Raw genomic sequence first — 18,587 nt, 5'->3', positions numbered from 1 at the left:
TGTGTGAGTGTATGTGTGTCTGTGTGTGTGAGTGTGTGTGTGTGTGGTTATGTGTTTGTGTATGGGTATGAGTGCATACATTCCCACAGATGTCCAGGGATTAAATATTAGAACTCTTTGAATTAATTTTTAATTAAAAAAATAAGAAATAAATTCTCATTAATATTTCATACATGTACTGTATTAACACAAGTCGCCTATGCAACAGCTATATCACATAGAGCCTGAAGAGGATTTAGAGGAAGACTAAACAAAGCACACTGCCATTGAGTCACTTCTGATGCCTCTGCGGGTTTCTGAGACGGTAACTCCTACGCTGGGACTCGAAGGCCTCCTCTTTCTCTGACTACAGCACCAGGGCTGCTGTGAGGAAGAGTGGAGCTACATACTGTTGAGGGGCTGGTGGTGGCCCCCTTGCTCGATGACGGGCTGTCAGTGAATTGCAGTTCATACATGCCTTCATCAGAGAATAGGAGGATCGCAGTGCTTCGTTTTCCCTAAAATAATGCTCATAAAATACACAACCGTCTCCAAAGAATCCCACGCGGAAACTGTAGTCTGGACATAATGCTAGCTGCAGAAACATGAGAGAGCAATGCTGAGAAGCAAGAGTATGCCAGAGCTGCCAACTGCCCTTCAGTTGCGCTCTGTGTTGGCCACATGACGACTGGCACTCCAGTCAAGGGGTAATCAGACCTGGAAAGAATACAGCCCACACAAGCCACCAGCCTCAAGAACAATAATCAAGAGAGAAAGTTACATCTACTCAATTCAACAGCGAACCTCCACATGTATGCTATACATGTGGAGATACTAGCTAATGTCACCAGGAAGCCATCATGATTAACAAGATGTTTAAATCAAACCTCTGAACAGAAATACAGGCATGCATAGATTTTGCTGGTCGATGAAGGCAATCTTTGAAAAGATATTTAACATATTTTTAATACATTTAACTCATTTTATGAAACTGTTTGAGATTGCTTAATATAGGAGAGCTACTTTACACTAATACCATTAATAATAAATATAAAATCCTGTAATTAATGGAATACACAACTCCTTGGTATGTCTGCATTTTTGAGAATGTAATATGTAACCATTAACATGCTCTTCAAGTTTTAAAATTATGCAGATGTTTTTACACCATATCTGGCACGACATATTGCTTAAAGCTATTATTACTTTCTGTTGTCAGAAATCGTCATCACTGTTCAATTGTCTCTGGAGCAATTGATTTGTCAGATTATAATTCTGCAACTTCGTAAATTCTCTATTCATGAACTTGATGGCCAGCTACCTATTACACAGAGAGGTGTACAGAACTCGTCTTTAGAGACTTCCCCCAGTATAAGAAATATTTCAGTGAGTATAAGTGTTCTGAGGAAATCTTCAGAAAAGAAAATATAATGCATGAAAGAAAAAGAACATGTATCCTAAGGCACTAGGGAGTTTATGAAGACCTAAGAAAAGAATTAATTACATTTGATTCTTCACTTACATCTTACCTCAGTAATAATGTCACTGAACTCTTAGTAAGAGAAATGATGAAATGCAATGATTCTATTAAAAACAACAACCAAAAAAACCCTACCTATATACTCAAGTATAAGCCGAATTTTTCAGCACATTTTTAATGCAGCTTTTGTGATAAAATTAGGTGCCTTGGCGGATATTCGGGTTGGTTTATACTTGAGTATACACAGTAAGTGCATTGTCGGAATTTTCTGACATGACCCAGCTGGACTGATCCTGTGCTTCCTTAGGTAGGAAGTAAAAGAATTATGGCAATATTGGTGTTGCAAATAAGAAAAATTGCATATCAGAATCTACTGTGGAAAATGTTCAAATGCATTCAACTTCAAGTTTTTAAAAACTATATCAATGTAATTACAAACTGAAGTCCAAGGGTTGTTTCCTTGTTTGACACATTGTACCTGAGCACACCTATGCCTGCCTGTGTTCTGTCTCTAAGCATTCCTCCCGGAGGCCTAGGTGTGTTTTGATGGTGGTAGAATTTGAAAGCATTAGTTCTTCACCCAGAGCTTGCCAATTTGTCATATGCCTTTCTCATAGCAGATCATTAATGAAAAGATTGCAGAAATAAAACTCTGTACTGAAGCTTCTTGGGGCACTTTGCTGTCACGAAAAGGCCGTTGCCTTGGCCCTGATAACAGTACACATGTAAAGTCAGCCCCAATTCACCAACCTAAAATGAAGATACCCCAAATCAGTGACACTTGAAAGATAAACAAGCAGGTTTCACACTAATAAGTAACATTCTAAATCTTGCTATATTGGATTGCAAATAACTTCAGCTGACTGAAATTACATGACTCGGGATTTACTTATTCTGCATGTTCATAAAAACAACTTGTTCTCTGACAGCACTCATTCTTGGCAATTTACTGCAGCTGTCAGCAGCCAATTTGTTCAGATTATAGCTCTGCATAAAAGTGTAACAATCATGAGAATTTATTAGCTGATTATCGTAAAGGTGGCAGTCTGTCTTGCCTGCCCAAGTGCAGGGGATTAGGAAGTTAATTAATTACACAGAGATTAACATTATTTCACCTTCACTTGAAGTCTGTAGTTCAGCAACAAGTGTGTTGCTCCTACCAGTGTCACCCCAGCCTGTTTACTCACTGTCCCACTGAGCACTTAATGGCTTCAGACTTCATAACATGCTGACTACCAGACCTCGGCCAAGTGAACATGAACTCTAGAGTCAGGAGATCCGGGTCTGGGCCTCAAACCAACCAGGCGCATACTAGTTGAGTAATCTTTTAACCTTGCTAGTCCCATTTGCAAAATTAGTATACATTACACCACCCTTGTTAGCCCCTAAAGTTGACCCACTGTGTATAATAGTGCCTGTACCAGGTTATGCAGTGTCCTCCCAAAGCCATGTCGTTACCAGTATTCAAAAGGTGACCTTATTTGGAAATAGGGTTGTTCGGACACAATTGGGTAAGATGCAGTCATACGGGCGCAGATACTTAGTCCAATGAGACTGGTGCCCTTATAAGAAGAGACTGAAAATACAGGGAATCCAGGACGGATGAGCCCTATAGGACCAGTGGTGTGAGTGGCAAAACAGGGAGGGTAAAGGGAGAATGGGTAGGGAAGAGGGAACCGATTACATGGAACTGTGTGTGACCTCCTCCCTGGGGGACAGACAACCAAAAAGTGGATGAAGGGAGACGTCGGACAGGGCAAGATATGACAAAATATCCATTTATAAACTACCAAGGGCTCATGCGGGAGGGGGAAGTGGGGAGGGAGGGGAAAAATGAGGACCTAATGTCGGGGGTTTCAATGGAGAGAAAATGTTTTGAGAAACGATGTACAAATGCGCTTTACACAATTGATGTGTGTATGGATTGGGATAACAGTTGTATGAGCCCCTAATAAAATGTTAAAAAAAAAAAAAGAGACAGACAGGCAAGATAGTCACATGAAGAAAGAGTCAAAGACTGGTGACCTGTATCTGTCACACAAGGAACGCTAGGAGGGGACAGCCACCCTGATAAACTAGGGAGCAAGAAGCATGGCCCTGCTGACACCTTAATCTTCGACCGGCAGACTCAGTCTGTAAGAGTCTAGAATGTATAGTTTGGAGCCAGTTTAGGGTACTTGGCTATGGCAGCTGTGGGAAACTAGTACTGTGCCTTATCAATTGGAAAGCATTATAAATACCGTGTCGTTCACTCATGGTTTAATTTATCCTTATGTCAACTTTTAAAAAGAGATGGTATGAGCTTCCCAGGTATCCTGATGACGTAAACTTATAACATGCTCTCTCTCACTTGTCGTCGAATTGTTTCCAACCAGAGTCACCCTGCTGGGCAGGGTAGAACTACCTGTCCCTGTGGGTTTCTGAGGCTGTAAAATTTTTTGTTTGTTTTCCACAATTTTGTTAGCACTTCACCCACACATCATATAATTCAATAACTCAATCATGTCAAGAAGAATTGTACATTCATTACTACAATCAATTTTTGAACATTTTCTTCTTCCTTGTACTCATTGTAATCTATATAATTATTGATTTTTTAATTGTGGCAAAAATATACACAACAAAACAGTCGTATCCAACCCAACAACTCCTACAAGTATAATAAGGTGCCCTTGATTATATGCTTCATGTTGCACAATCATTATTGATATTATTTTCCAAAGTATTCCACCACCATTAACATAAACTCAATGCTCCCTAAGCAAAATCTCTTTCTTCTTCACCCATGGTAACTACGGTCAAACTAGGTTTCTTTCTTTTCTTTTTTAAGTCGTTTTCTTGATATACTATTCACATATTATTCACTTATAGAGTTAAGTCACTTTAAGAAAGAGTTGTATACACATCATCACAATCAGCTTTGGCTGATTCTTCATTCATTGTTTGCTCCCCAATTCCCTCCCCCTCCCCATCCCCGATAAACAATTGCCTCATTTGTTTGCATCAAATTGCAACAAACTGCAATTGCATCAAATCCAGGAATCCACTACTTCTGTGCTTTATAAACTGGGAAATCTAGAAGAAACAATTAAAACAAAAAGAAAATGAGAATATAAAGATAAAAATAATGAGTAATAAAGAAAAGACCACTAACAATATTTAAAAGCCAGAGAAGATATTCCTGTTGTGGAAGAAGAAATATTTGAGCCTAGAGTAAATTCAGGTTGGGTCAACTGTTCATATTCTACGCAGGATCATATTCTACCCTGGTTCGATCCACCATAATCAAGTTTACTGTAATCTCCATTGGCTAGTGAAGCTGTTTGAGTCCCTGGCCTGTGGCTACAGGGATCTGCCAGAGGCTTACTAACTCACTAGCTACTCTGCAGATGGATTTGGGGGCTTGCACTCCTCTCCACGGCCTTCTACAAATTGGGTGTTCACAATTTAAGCTCTGATACTTTTCCATTCATCATGTTTGGATTTTGTTATTGTCCTCTTTGGATCACCTAAGCTGTGGGGTTTCTTTGATGTGGAGTTGGTTGACATCTTGCTTAGATGGCTGCTTGTTTGAATATAAGCCTTTAAGACCACCAGACACTATTCTAATTGATAGGCAGGGACCATCTGCTTTCTTCACTGTACTTGGTTATAGCACCTTTATTTTCAGTGATCTCTTGAGACTATAAATCTTTATGGGAGTAGCAAGTCTCATCTTTATCTTGAGCAGTAGCTGATGTTTTGAACTGCTGACTTTTTGGTAAGAAGCCCATTGTGTTACCCATGACACTGCCAGGACTCCGTCTTGTAAATGCATAAAATCAAAACAAACTTAAATGTCATCGAGTTGATTCCAACTCATAGGGACCTTATAGGGCAAGCTAGAACTACCCTGCAACTGTTCACAGGAGTAGAAAGACTCATCTAGACTGCGTTTTCCTCCAAATATAACAATGATCATTTTTTATATATAAAAACACACAGTCTTCTTTATGCTTAAACTCATTATTTACCCCTGCCTTGCATTATATCCAAACATCTTACCACATTTCCACTGGAACATGCTATCTTTCACTGTCATGTTCTCATTGCTCTTGTAGTAATACATAATAAACTCAGATTCTGAGTTTATTTAGGGAAAGAGGAGCTAAACTGTCTAATTTAAGTCAAGATTCAGGCTTTTACATTCAAATTCAGAAAATATTTATTGAGTATCTGTCACGTGCCAGACGCAGACTAGGCACTGGGGACGCAGCAGAGTATGGCTATGGCACTCCGGACTCCCTGCCCGGGTGGCACTTACTCTCTAGTGTGGACAGAAAAGTGATGAAATCGTGAAACACAAATGACAAAATGACTGACCTCTTTAACAAGCTGATTATCTCCATTGACCTTGACAAGGACACTATGACATCGTTTTCAGTGACAGAATATGTTAAAAGTCCAATCAGGTTCGGGGTGAGGAGTATCTGGGCATCAAATTACACTTGATATTATGGTTCCGCACAGTCGTTTGTCAAAGTGTGGTCAACTTGTCGTACTGTGGGGGGTTGTGTGTTGCTGGAAGCTCTGTCTCAGGCATTTCAAACACCAGCAGGGTCACCCAAAGCGAACATATTTCAGCAGAGCTTCCAGATGAATAACAGACACTGAGAAAGGACTTGGCCCTGGCTCCCCACCTTGGAGGAAGGAGCCACTGAAAACCTTTTTGCATAGCTTCTGAACATTGTTAGCTCCTGAAGGACTAATGACCGGGAGCAGAACGTTGCCGGAGTTAGTGCTGCAGGTTGGGCCCCTCAGGATTGAGGGTACTCGAAATGTGACAGAGGAGGAACTGATGTCTCCCAGTGGAGACCTCCATGGTGATGTGAGTCAGGGAAAGCCTGTGGGAGTAGTCGTCAGGATCTTCATTTGCTGACGGGACCAACTCAAGATAAGAAGAAACAGCTGCAGAAATCTGCTAATGATCAGAACGCATGAACCTAGGAAAACCGGAAGTTTTCAAAAATGAAATGGAACGCATCAAGATAGATATCTGAGGCATTGGTGGGCTGAAATGGACTATTAGCCATTTGGAATCAGAAAATCATATGATTTACTATGCCAGGTATAACACAATCAAGAGGAATGGCATGGCGTTTGCTGTCAAAAGGGATATTGCAAAACCATCATGAAGTGAAATGCTGCTTCTGTCTTCAAGGAAATTCAATCAATACAACTAGTGTTAAGTAGCTAGAGGCAGAAACCAGGGGTTATCTCTCTACATGCTAAGGCCTGCCTCCCTCACCCCACTTTCCAGGAAGTTGGAAACCAATTCAGGCCTGAGGGCATGCTCAAATTCAGGTCCTTGAACCAGGAAGCCAGTACACCTGGGTGGGCCCCAATCTAGGCCAGGTGGGCTTAATTCAGCCAATGGAGTCAACCAGTGCTGTTGACCACATCTCGGAGGGGAGGGAGGAAATGGGGGGAGCTAAAAAGCCAGACTCAGGAGCCCACCATTCTCTCTGCCAGCTGCTTCTCAGCTGTATATGGTTTATCTGGCCTCAGGTCAACATGTGTGGATGTGAAGTGCCCTGGGCATGGGGGCTTTATAAAACCTTTATCCTTTATAAAAAATTCACTTGGATCACAAACCAGGCTTTGGTGTGAATTCTTTCTCTTGTGAAGCCAAGGGCCAAGGTATTTCCCACCTGAGGAATCTAACACCAGTATTCAAATCCAATCAATACAACTAGTATGCACCAACCACAAAACATAGTGATGAAAAAACTGAAGAATTCAGCCAATGACTCCGTTGAAAATTAATCAACTATGCAATCAAGATGCATTGGCAATCATTGGTGATTGGAATGAAGAAGTTGTAAACAAAGAAGAAGGAACAATAGTTGGAAAATATGGACTTGTTGATAAAAACGAAGCTGGAATTTTGCAAGACCAATGACTTGTTCATAGCAAAATCATTTTTTCAACAACACGACAGATGACATCCACATGGACTTCTCCTGATGGAACACACAGAAATCAATTTGACTGCATCCGTGGGAAGAGATGCTGGAGAAGCTCAATAGCAGCAGCTAAAACTCGCCCAGGAGTTTCCTATAGAACCAACCATCAATTGCTTACATGTAAGTTCAAGTTCAAGTTGAAGAAAATGGAAACAAATCCACGAGAATCAAAATATGACCTTGAGTTTATCCCACTGACTTTTGAGAACATTCCAAGAACAGATTTGATGCATTGGACCCTAATGACAGGAGACCTGATGAGCTGTGGGAGGCCAGCAAGACCATCGCTCAGGAAGAAAGCCAAAGGTCATTAAAAAGACAGGAAAGAACGAGAAGATCAAAGTGGATGTCAGAAGAGACTAAAACTTGCTCTTAATCAGAGTGGCTAAAATAAATGGAAGAAATGATGAAGAAAAAGAACTCAATAGAAAATTTCAAAGAGCAGTTCAAGAAGACAAAGAGAAATATTATAATGAGATATGCAAAGGCTTAGAATTAGAAAATCCAAAGGGAAGAACAGGCTCAGCACATCTTCAATGGAAAGAACTCAAGAAAAAAATTCAAGTTTTGAAAGATTCTATGGCCAAAATATTGAATGCTGCAGGAAGCATCAGAAGAAAATGGAAAGAATACACAGAGCCCCAGTACCAAAAAGAACTGGCTGACATCCCACCATTTCAGGAGGTAGCATATGAGCAAGACCAATAGTGCTGAAGGAAGACGTTCAAGCCGCACTCTCCGCGTTAGCCACAAAAAAGGATCCAGGATGGGATACCGATCGAAATGTTTCAACAAGCTGATGAGACACTGGAAACACTCACTTATTTATGCCAGGAACTTGGAAGACAGCACTTGGCCAAATGATTGGAAGAAATCCATATTTGTGCCCATTCCAAAAAAAGGTGACCCAACAGAATGCTCAAACTATAGAACAAAATCATTGATATTGCGTGCAAGTAAGACTTTTCGGAAGATCATTCAACAGCAGCTGTAGCACTACATTGACAGTAACTGCCAGAGGTTCTGGACAGATTGAGAAGAAAATGTGGAACAACGGATATCATTGCAGATGTCTTAGATGTTGGTTCAAAGCAGAGCCTACCAGAAATATGTGTATATGTTTTTTATTAACTATGCAAAGGCATTCAGTTGTGTGGACCATAAGAGACTGTGGATCACCTTGAGAAGAATGGGCATTCTGGAACACTTCCTTCTATTTCTGAGGAACTTGTACAGGCATCAAGAGGCAGTTGTGTGAACAGAACAAGGGATACTGATGGGTTAAAATTATGAACGGTGTTGTCAAGGTTGTGTCCTCTCACCACACTTGTTCAATCTGTGTGCTGAGCAAATCATCGGCGAACCTGGCTTATTCGAAGAAGAATGTGGCATCAGGATTGGAGAAAGCCTTATTACCCACCTTCAATGTGCAGAAGATACAACCTTGTTTGTTGAAAATGAGGAGGACTTGAAGCACTGGCTGGTGAAGATCAAGGATTTCGGCTGCTAGTGTGGATTACCACTCAAAGTAAAGAAGATCCAAATCCTCACAACTGGACGAATAGGTAACTTTATAAATGGCAAAAGTTTGAAGATGTCAAGGATTTTGTCTTGCTCAGATCCACAATCAATGCTCATGGCAGCAGCACTGACTAGATCAAAAGAGGTGCTGCATTAGGAAATCTGCTGCACAAGACCTCTTCAGAGTATTGAAGAGCAAGGACGTTACTTTGAGGACTAAGGTGCATCTGAATAAAGCCATGGTGTTTCCTACCATCTCATACGCATTTGAAAGTTGGATACTGAATCAGGAAAACAAAAGATTAAATTATGCATATGAACCATGGTGTTGGCAAAGAATATTAAAAGTATTGGCAAAGGACTGGCAAAGGAACAAATAGCCAGAATGCTTCTTAGAGGCAAGTTTGGCCGGACTTAATCTCACATACTTCGGAATATTGTCAGGAGAGATGAATTCCTGGAGAAGGACATTGTGCTGGGTGATGTGGAGACAGGCCCCGAACCAGATGGATTAATGCAGAGCAACAAGATGGATTGATACAGAGCAACATACACAGAACAGTGGTGAGAATGGTGCGGGACTGGGCAGTGTTTCGTTCTGTTGTGCACAGGGGCTCCGCGAGTCTGAATTGATTGGAAGATACTTAACCACAACAACAATTATTTTCTTTTTCTGCAACAGGTAGCTTTGTTCAATCAGTGGAGTGTACAACAAGGTTCTGTTGTTCATTGTTGATTATCTGGAAATTCAGTAATATTTCCTCTCATTACATAAACTTGTTTTAACAGATAGTCAAAAAAGTGTTCTAGCAGTCTACACCGGTGCTTTTGTTTCTGCACTTTAAACTTTTTGGGTCAAATTGCTTTCATAAGCAGTTATCCCTATGAACATGGATTTCTACTCTTTCCAAAAACCCATAAGAATTTCTTAGCTCTCCCAGTTACCTAGCAATATCTCTCATCTTCTTTCTAGTCAGATCTTTGTCCTCTCAAAATGTGCTAAAATGTAGACAAATCCCAGAAGCAAAGAAACATGAAAGAAATCACTCCATGTTCATTCCAACTAGTTCTATCAACTAAATCCATGCTCCTAAATATTGAATAGTCTTATGATATGAGAAATAGGCATTTACCATGTAGGTTGAGAAACTTTCCATTATTTCCAAAGATAGAAAGGAATACATCAAATGATATATGTCATTACAAAACAAAAATCAGTAGAAAATGGAGGCCTCATTTGATATAGAATGTAAACATAAGAAAGGCTTGATGTAATAAAGGCCCAAGAGTCTAAGAAGCCAGTAATGATTTTATCAATTAAGGAAAATCTCAATGTAGGTAACAAGGCTGAAGTAATAAGTTGTTTGTGTTAATCATTCTGATCATCTTGTCACTAAATAAAATCTAATATTGCTATAAAAATCTATAAACCTAATGTCACTATATAAAATCTAATGTAAACTATAAGAAATATAGCTCATACCTTTGAGATTTCAGTAACTCTTAAACTCTTAAAACTATTTCAGTAGTAGCAGCCTCTTGAAAGAGTCATAAGAAGACAGACTAAATATACATTTAAATTAAAACATACTAAGTATACTTACAGATGTATACTTATACTTGACCTAGTTGTATACCCCAAAGAAAATAAAGTATTTTTAATATCTCTGGAAAATAGTGTTTTACTGAGGGAAAAAGTACAATGAAAACCTGTATTTTAAAGAGAATTCAGATGTAACAGTATTAAATTACAGTGGTGTGTTTTCAATTTTATTTTATAAGTAAAATATTAAAGGTTAACTGGGGCTAATCTTTGACCTCCCACTTTATAATTCGATGAAGAAAACCATTGCTTAAGACATAGATCAAAATCATTAAAAAAATTGGAGCGGGAAATATGTTGGGTTGGATTCTTGGTCTTTTCTTTAGGCTATATATTTAGAGACTTGAACATAATCGACACTATGATAAAGCAAGATATTCTTAAACTGAGAGTTTTCTGAAAACCCATGCTTTATTTCTGCCTTGTCAAGGTTCAATGGTTTTAATACAAAGACACAAAAAGAACTATCCCAAAAATTCAAAAAGTATCTGAAATAAGAAAAGCATAGGATTCAAGTAGCAACTCCAAATGACCTTGGCTCGCTTCCATGTCAGGCAGGCTGCAGAAGCCCCTGCTTCACTGCAGTGTCAGATTAGCGTGCCTCACTCAGCATGCTTCCTCCGCTCAAACTTGGAAATGCCTCACAGATTTGGGAACTCTTAAGAGATTAGAAAGAGTCTCTAGTTTGCAGGAAATAATGCATTTTATGGTCACAATGTGCTTTATAAAAACATTATCTTGGATCACTTTACAGACAATGAATAAGGCCTTTGTTCAGCTATGGATTTAATATCAGATGGGATTCCTCTTTTTCAACTCCCAGAACTTTCACGCACATTTCTGACATCTGGGGAAATGTTCTGGTTATCCAGTTGGGCCAGCATCTGTCCAGCCACTGGTCAAAACTGCCATCTACTGGTCAGTGCTCACATCTACTTACCAGCCCATCTAAGCATCGTTGCCTTTGTCCTGGGGAGATGGCTTCCTTCAAATCAATGAAGGTCTATGACAATTACCAGCCTTCGCAGGAGCCCTTGTTTAAGAAAACCTAGGTTCTCTAAGGTGAAGAAAACACACACTAACCTGCCAATGAAATCATCCCTTTTGCCAGCGTCTTTGTCCCATGCAGTGATATCAATGACTCCTCCTCTTTCATCATACAGATGAAAATCAAATTGTTCCCTCCACTGTGGATTCAAGGTTTTTGGCATAATCTGGGGGGGAAAAACAATATCAGTCTTTAAAATAAGTAATTTGTGATACTAAATCAGACGCCAGGTACTCCCTAGAAAAACACGTGAGTCTGCTAGTTGAACAAGCGATCCAGACATTAAGGAAATGAATTTCTAGTATTTTTATGGCATATCATCTGAAGGGATCCTAAATGATGTGTCCTGAAAATCAAAAGGCACTGTGATCCCTCTGAAGAGCAGATGAGAGCTATGATTTCTATAGAAAGGGGAAATGGTCCACAAATGGAATCTCGCTCAGGTGCTATCACATGTAATCAGGCTTACTGCATGGAGATAGACACGCCCTGTCCAGTCATCTCATACAGAGGAGGCTGAGTGCCCATACTTCCGCACAAGTTGGAAGTATGACTTGAATATGTGCAAGCCAGGCAATGAAGTGCTTTGAGAGCACGAGGAAAAAGTGAGTAACTTTGTGATGTCCAGGTAAACTGTTCCCCAATTAATGCATGGATGTATCAATGGAGAAATTGAGACATGGAATTTAAATGGTCAATTTAAATCACGAGATTTTAATATCTACCCATGAAGACTTGGACTTCGAAAGAGCTTCAGAATTTTCCCCAATTCAAAAATTATAGTGACTTAATAAATATATAAAAATGTATCTATTGTTTTATTAATTGTAGACTAGGTGCTTAATATCTGCTAATATTTTAATATATCCATATTTGATGTAAAATGTATGTTTGTTTTTATATAAAATAAACAATAGTCATTTAACATATTATATGTAGTAATGTATATTTTAAAATCAATGTAATATATATAAGAATGATGTGTTCTGAAAAATCAAAAAGCAGTCCGGATTTTTCTGAAGCAGATAGTTATGAACTATGCACATGTATATTTATCCACATACATATATATGTATTTCGAATACATAAGCATTTCAAAAGTTTGTGGAAAAATTCAATTATCTTTTACTTCTGGGTTTCTTGAATAGTAGATGAGAGTTCTGAATTTTGTTTATATACACTACACATCTACACACATACAGACACATGATGGGCTTTCAAAAAGCTCATGGAAAATGGAATAGAAAGATAATGGAACTCTTTCTCAAACTTTTCGAAGTCCTCTCTTATATAAAAGTGTACAGCCTTGTAACTTCAGGTATTGAATTGGTGAACAAAGTGATCTATGTCCACCTGTTTTAAAATTCCCATCACTTTTGGTTTACACACAATTTTTACTGTATCCTCTGGCCTTTGTTTTTCACACAGGACCATTTAGAGTCCTTTTCTCACTTTAATGCATGACAGACAGATCTTCAGCTATAAAGAGCTTCAGAGTGATATATGCAAGGGTAATACAAATAAATCGAAATCTTTAAGATTCAAAATATGAAATTAATCAGCAATAGATCATGAAAGGGAGCAACAAGAAACATAGGTCCATAGCTGGATTTTCGAATAATAATAAATAAAACCACATTGAAGTCAGCATTGATGCACATTAGTTAGTGTATAAAAAAGGCATAAATCTTTTGGCTTGAAAAGTGATGCTATTTGCAATTCTGATATTACAACTAGTCATAAGAGTCAATACTTTTGAGCACTCTCTGTGCAAGGCATAACCTAAGTTCTTCCCAGATTATATTTTGCTTTTGTTTTCTAAAGTTTTACAGCACTACTAAGAGCTAGGTACTAGTATTATTCCTGTTTTATATACACGTTTGACGAAACGGAGACAGAGAAGTTAAGTAGTTTACTCATGGTTACATAAAGTAGACTCAACCGACTGCCATTGAGTTGATGACGACTCAGCGACTCCGTAGGGCAGAGTAGAACTGCCTCTGTGAATTTCCAAACTGTAGCTCTTTATAGGAGTAGAAAGCCCCATCTTTCTCCTGTGGAGCGACAGCTGGTTTCGAACTACTGACCTTGTGGATAGCAGCACAACATGTAATCACTACGCCACCAGGGCTTGTTATAAAAGGAGAAATGCACTGCAACTATTAGTATTGTTAGCCAAGATGAGTATTTAAAAGACATTCTATTCAGTGTTTTTAAAAGTATCTAGTATCATCTCTCAAAATATGACTTGTAACTTATCACAGCTTTCTAAGCACTGACAACATTGCAATAGCGATATGGTACCTTGCTCTTGTATTTCTGATGCCCAAGCCGGAACTTCACGTAGGGGTCACTCAACCCATTTGAATCCATTGCCTTGAGGCCTCGTCCCTCAATCAAGGTGATACTGACTATTCCTCTCCAAAGATGTGATTTTTTGTGTAGCTCTGACAAACGCAAACTCTGGGTCTGAAACTTTTGGCAAAGGAAAACCCAGTTAGCTTATTATATTTTAAATCAAAACACTCATTTGTCATTATGGATGTTACAATTAAAAAAAGCAGTTATAATATTTCAAAAATAAACATATTTTAGAAAATTATTAGCCATTATTATATAATTATCAGTGAATTATTAGTAAGTTATTTTAAGATAAATTTAAGGTTATGGAAGAAAGGAGGTTAGTGTTCAAAGTAAAGGCATTTTAACTTTTCTCCTAAGATTACAAAGTATAGATAATTAAGTATATTATATATTTGCATATATTTAAAATATATTTATGTCAAAATATGCTTGAGATAAATATGCCAGAGACCTTATCTGCATCGTGAAATTTAATTAGTAGCTATGGATGCTTTTGAAGAGCTATTTTTTCATGTTATAAATGGATTTTACAAGTGGTTTTTAACTGCAAGATTAATTGCAAATTCTGTTCACATAAAATTAGAAACTTTTCTCCTGTCACACTAAGAAACACTGAATTCCAGGTCACTAGAGATATACTTCCAGTACTATAAAGCAGAAAACAAAATTAATATACCCACTGAAAACATCTTTCCCAGAATTTCCATCACAAATTTTATGTATTATTATTCAAAACCTTTTATTGTGATTTGGGTGAAGGTTTACAGAGCAAATCATTGATTTCATATTCAACAGCTCATATGCACTTTGTTCAATCTCATTGGTTGCAATCTCTTCAACTTCCCCCATTACTCCTTGAGTTACCAGTCTGTATTCCTCCTTTCCTAACCCTTCTGAACTTTGTCAAAGGGCTAAAGCCTGCCGTTTGATCCCAAATGATTAAGATTCTAAGCTGTGGACACCTCACTAGTGTTGTGCTCCTTACAGACCTATTACTTGACTGAAAATTGATCACTGGGGGTGAGTTCAGTCCCAGGCCTGAAAGATGACCAAGGGTCATCGTCTTGGGCGTCCCACTAATCTGCACCTGATTGCTAAGACTGGTCTCTTTTATAAGGTTGAGTTGAGTTTTGTTCCCTGTTTGTCTCCGACTTTCTCTAAGGCCTTCCAATGTGATTTCCTTTTGAAGAAGTTCGTCATAGTCGCAGTGCACAGTCTAGTTCTTCTGGTCTCAGGCGCACGGAAACGGAAGCTCGCAGGGCCATTGGACTAATTGTTTCCATGTGACTTCAACGTGCTTCCGGCTTCTTTCCTCCAGAAAGGAGAACCCAATAGTGCACCTTAGATGGCCACTCCTGAGGAGCTTATAAGACCCCAGTTGCTATCACCAAAGTAGGGTTGTAGAGCACTGTCTTTGCAGACAATGCTGTGCCCCTAGACTACGGCTCTGAGTCCCCAGAGTGTGTGACTCACTCCCTCAAAGTGTCTCGTTAAGTCTGTTTTAATAACTTTGCCCCCTGTGTGCTCCCCCATATTAATGGATGTATTTGCAGCAAGTGTAAACACCCTGCACAGATGCCATATGTTAAACCTATGTATACTTGTGGCTATACGCTCCCTCTCCCTTCCACACTCAGCCAGCCTATGTGGTTCTCTATGCACCACCTCATAGATCACTGTTGCTGTGGGGTGTGTAGATGACAGTATTCATTTCTGTTGCCTTCAACTTTGGCACTGCTCTCAGTGTCTTCCCTGGTTCCATTATTTTTTGCCGATCTCTCCCTCTTATAGAGCCTTCCCCTTCACCACCCAAGTTACCATGGATACATGTGACTTAAATGTGCAGGTATATTTCTGAATTTATTTCTCGTTCTGATTTTGAATAGTTTCATGATTTTAATTATGCTAAAGCACAATATTCAACTCAGTGCACAGAATCAGATTTTTTAAAAGCTAACAGGTAATTACTGAAAAGGACCAGGTAATTTCTTTGCAGGAGCAAACAGCATCTAGAACTTTCGTTGATGATGTTCTTTCATTTTTACTGTCGCTGAATCAGCTCTGACGCCTATGGACCCCATGGTACAAAACAGAATTGGCCCTGTGGGTTTCCGAGTCTCTACAGTCTTCATGGGAGCAGAAAGGCTCATTTTTCTCCTTGGAGCAGCTGGTAGTTTTGAACTACTGACTTTGTGCTTAGCAGCTCAACTCCTAATCAACTCAGTTCTGACTCATCATGACTTTATGTCCTATGTTTGAGCTATTATTGAGGGACTATGTCAGTCATCTTATTGAATATCTCCTCTTTTTTACTGACTCTTCATTGCCCGGGGTATGAAGAGCCAGGGACTGTTTTTTCCTGAGAACATATCCAAAGGATGTGAAACGCAGTCTGCTGTCCCCTTGTCTAAGGAGTGCCTGAGTGTACTTCTTCCGAGACAGATCTGTCTGTTCCTCTCAAGTCCGTGGTGTATTTAATATTCGTTGTCAGCAGCATACTTCAAAAACATCAATCATTCTTCGGTCTTCCTTATTATCTAGTCACATGCATATTAAGTGATTGAAAATACCTGTGCTTCGGTCAGGCACACCTCAGTTCTCTACGTGGGACCTTTGCTCCTTAATAGTTTAAGGTGGAGGTCTTTGCGGCAAATTTGCCCAATTCAGCACATCATTTATTTCAGGCCCGCTGCTTCCCTGGCCATTGATTACATGCTGGAGTGAAATGAAATTCTTGACGATGTTCATCTTGTCTTCTTTGATTATGCTGTTGCTTATTGGCATAGCTGTAAGAGTTTTTGTTTTCTTAATGCTGAGGCACCATCCCTGCTGAAGACCACAGTCTCCGGTCGTCTTCAGTAGGTGCTTCAAGTCCTCTTGGTTTTCGGCAAGCAGGGTTGTGTCATCTGCATAGTTCAGGTTGCTAATGAGTTTTCTTTCCATCCTATGCCATGCTCTTCACAATACACCTTCTCGGACTATTTGTTCAGGGTACAGACTGAGTGAGTATGGCGCAAGGATACACCCGACACGTTCCTTTTCAAAACCGTCAGCCATCCAGTGTCCTCTTGTTCAGTTCTAATGAGTGTATTTTAGTCGAAGTAGCCATTCTGAATGAGCAGAGGGAAACACTCTGGAATTCTTATTCTTCACAATGTTATCTGCAGTTCATTGTTTGCTAGGATCCAGGTAGGTAGATAAAACATATGTTAAGTATCTCTCTGGTATTCTCTGCTTTCAGCCAATGTCCATCTCTCTGCAGTAATCACATCCCTCAATGCGCATCCTCTTCTGAACGTGGCTCGACTATCTGGCAAGTTCCCTGTTAATGTACCACTGTAACCATTCTAAAATTATCTTCAGCAACATTTTACTTGTGTGTGATGTTAATGGTATTGTTTTATAACTTCCCCATTCTGTTGAATTAGTTTATTTGAGACGGCACAAATATCAATCTCTTCCAGTCGGTTGGCCAAGTGGCGTCCACATTTCTCGACATCCTGAATGAGCACTTCCGGCATTTCATCATTTTGTGGAAACATCTCAGTTAGTATTCTGTCACTTGCTGGAGTCTTGTTTTTAATCAGGACCTTCAACGCAGCTGTCCTTCTTCCTCCTGGATCGTCTGCTACCTTATGAAATGGTCCGACATTGACCAATTCTTTTTAGTCAAGTCATTGTGTGTTCCTGATATGTCATCTTGCTGTGTCCTGTGTCATTAAATTCTCTGCACGTAGCATCCTTCAATAGCTCAACTCCTGACTTGAATTTTTTGTTCCATTTTTTCACCTTGTGAAATCTAGAGTGTGTTCCATTTTGCTTTTCTACCTCTAGTTCTTTGCACACTTCACTAAAGTACTGTGACTTCTGGAACCATCCATCAACATTTTCTATTCAGCCCTTCGATGTCATCATCTCTTCCATTATGTTTAGCTACCCTGTAATCAACAGTGAGTTTTAGAGTTTCTTCTGACATCCATTTTGCTATTTTCTTTCTTTCTTGCATTCCTGATGATGTTCTGTTTTTTTCATGGATGATGTCTTTGATGTCATCTGATATCTAGTCCTTCCTAAAACCCACTCTTGAAGTGATCTTTAATATTCTGTGTTGCACGATGTCTCCTGTGGACCTGTTTTCATTTTCTTCAGCTTCCACTGGAGCTTACGCATAAGCAGTGGATATGCAACTGGCCTCTGACCGTGTTCTGGCTGAGCATGCTGAGTTCCTTCTTGGTTTTCCCATAGATGTAGTTGACTTGAGTCTTATAGTGATGTCAATTCCATCTGGTGATGCGAATATGTATGTGTATGTTGTTGGAAAAAAAGTATTTCCAATGAATAGATCTTTACTCAAAAACAGACAGATAAATAAAACAAAACAAAACTTAACTGCCATTGAATCGATCCCTTTGAATAGGCTGTCAGTCTTGCCCAATTTTGTCTGGAGATCTCCAGCCTCATTTCTACCACCAAGATATATTGCAACTACCGAGTCTGCTTTGTTCACGACTTTTGTTTCAATGCATCCTGATAGGTAGAAAGTCAAAGTTGGAGGCAAACTTGAACAAAGCAGACTGTAGCTTTATA

General features: G+C 39.3%; 1 protein-coding gene across 1 annotated transcript in view; it reads right to left on the bottom strand.

Annotated features, from left to right (window-relative positions):
- The window catches only part of MCTP1 (multiple C2 and transmembrane domain containing 1), a 337,725-nt gene that overhangs the window by 251,083 nt on the left and 68,055 nt on the right, over positions 1-18,587 (bottom strand). The window contains exons 6-7 of the mRNA XM_045285196.1: positions 13,941-14,111; positions 11,672-11,802 (exon numbers count right to left, since the gene is read on the bottom strand). Of these exons, the coding sequence (XP_045141131.1) occupies positions 11,672-11,802; positions 13,941-14,111 (302 nt within the window). The remainder of the gene's footprint in view (positions 1-11,671; positions 11,803-13,940; positions 14,112-18,587) is intronic.

This window comes from Echinops telfairi, unplaced genomic scaffold (genome assembly GCF_000313985.2).
Source record: "Echinops telfairi isolate 266 unplaced genomic scaffold, ASM31398v2 ScPeMD7_7469;HRSCAF=8507_1, whole genome shotgun sequence".
Classification (NCBI taxonomy): Eukaryota; Metazoa; Chordata; class Mammalia; order Afrosoricida; family Tenrecidae; genus Echinops; species Echinops telfairi.
Note: the sequence above shows the minus strand (reverse complement) of the source record. Positions and strands in the feature narration are given on the sequence as shown.